Here is a 1917-nt window from a genome sequence, read left to right on the forward strand (position 1 = left end):
ATTATAATATGGACTATAGAAAATAAATGCCTAACCTGACATTATACATTACATACAATTAAAATAGATTCACAAATAATATATAATAATTCAGAAAAAACGTATTCCCTTTTTTAATTTTACTCTAAAAAATAAAATAACAAATCATTTAACAGGCACCATATTTAATGTTTCAAAAGCAGAAACTAAAATCCCTAAAAAAAAAAAACAAGAAAAAATAAAAAAGGATACTATATTGTGTCAACGAGTAGGCATAAGACAGTAATTGGATCCTTCTCTCCGTGCTGTGCTATAGCAGGTATTATTTATATAACGATGTAATACGTATCATCAACTAATGGATACGATGCATGCACTATTTCTTTATCTGCATTCCTTGCACATTGCAGTCTCGGCTTAATATTTCTCACGATGCTCAGCTCTATTGGATACTAACTTATTTCGAGCCAATTACCAATATATTATAAAGACACAAACAAATCATCTTGTTCTATACAATATATTATAAGTATATATACTTTATATATATAGCACTATACAGTGAGATGGGAGAGAGAGAGAGAGAGAGATAGAGAGAGAAGGGACTATAATAAAACGATTTAGAAGAAAGGGAAGAGAGAGAAAGAAAGAGAGAGAGAGTGTGAGACAGATGAAAGTGGATCTAAATGGCATCAATGTCCAAGTCGTCCCCGTCCTCATCACCAGCGGCTGCAGCAGGAGTTGGCTTAGCAACGGGAGTAGCCTTCAATGGAGTCGTCTTAGCACGGTCGTTGTACTCAATCTGAAACAATATTAACCATGTAATATAAAATGGAATAAGTAATAATGGAAAAAACTGCTCACTTTTCAATAAACAGTTCATATTTTTAATTCTTTAATATAATACAAAATATAACGTATTGTGAGCCACTAAGTCTACCCTTCTTTTGGGTAGTTATTTGATTTCATCTGTCTTTGAGATGACTATCGAAAAACTCTTGCACCACAATTCCAACCTCTATAAAAGTATTAACTTTTTTTTTTATTAACAAAATGAGCCATGGAACATAATAAAGTGAAACAAGATAGAATGATGTTTGAACTGTATGGTGGGTTTGGTAGAAATTAGAAAAAAAGATTTTAGAAATTTTTATCCTCTTAGTAGTAGATTGCTGTGGCATAAGTTAATGAGGGACCAGCCTATACTACATTTTTTCACTTTTCCAATGGCAACTGACGGTTTCCTTAGACACTTCACACTCCCTCATCAATATCCACTCATGGCTACCGTAAGCCAATTCCAAGGGCACATCTCGACTAGTTTTTCACACCAATGCCATGCCCTGGCTTATGGATACTTTCACTTTATCATCCGTTAAATTAATTTCGTGAGTTGCTTCAGTGGCTGTAATTTTCTCTATAAACTGTTTTCTTTTTTAATATGAAAAATATTTTTTAAGAATCCGTCGTCTTTTTTGTTTGACTGGAACTAATGAACTTGGGGCTTTATTGTATGGGTCAAATGTTTAAAAAGAAGCTTTCTTTATCCTTCACACGGGAGAATTAGTAATTGCTAAACACTCAATAGATCTAAAGTAGATACATTTCTTCATACAAAATGGTCCTATATTTTTTACATCCCTTTGGAAATTACGGTAATAGCTACAGATATCAACACAATATTTTCACAAACATTAAAAGATTAGAGCGAAAAAATATGGATTCTTCAGCCAACAGTTGGCATTTTCAAATATTGAGGCAGACACATAAGGGTACAATTACAACTGTAAAAAATTTGGAAAAGAGTTTTTAATAGGAATATGTGTTTTGAGGTCCTCTGGGTCCAAATAATCCTCTTTCAAATAGTCTGTGTGTGCATAGTCTAGCTAAAAAATGAAAAATGTATGACATTGAAATTACACATTGAAGAAAGATATA

At 32.5% G+C, this 1917-nt stretch overlaps 1 protein-coding gene across 5 annotated transcripts in view; it reads right to left on the reverse strand.

Annotated features, from left to right (window-relative positions):
• Window positions 1–483: 483 nt before the first annotated feature.
• Window positions 484–1917, reverse strand: part of eIF5 (eukaryotic translation initiation factor 5) — a 50479-nt gene continuing 49045 nt past the window's right edge. For all 5 annotated transcript variants that reach the window (XM_014423078.3, XM_014423079.3, XM_014423080.3 and 2 more), the window contains one exon: window positions 484–781. In XM_014423078.3, coding sequence (XP_014278564.1) covers window positions 662–781 — 120 coding nt within the window. In that variant the 3' untranslated portion in view covers window positions 484–661. The remainder of the gene's footprint in view (window positions 782–1917) is intronic.

Source organism: Halyomorpha halys, unplaced genomic scaffold (genome assembly GCF_000696795.3).
Source record: "Halyomorpha halys isolate HHAL.00 unplaced genomic scaffold, Hhal_1.1 Scaffold401.1, whole genome shotgun sequence".
NCBI classification, from domain to species: Eukaryota; Metazoa; Arthropoda; class Insecta; order Hemiptera; family Pentatomidae; genus Halyomorpha; species Halyomorpha halys.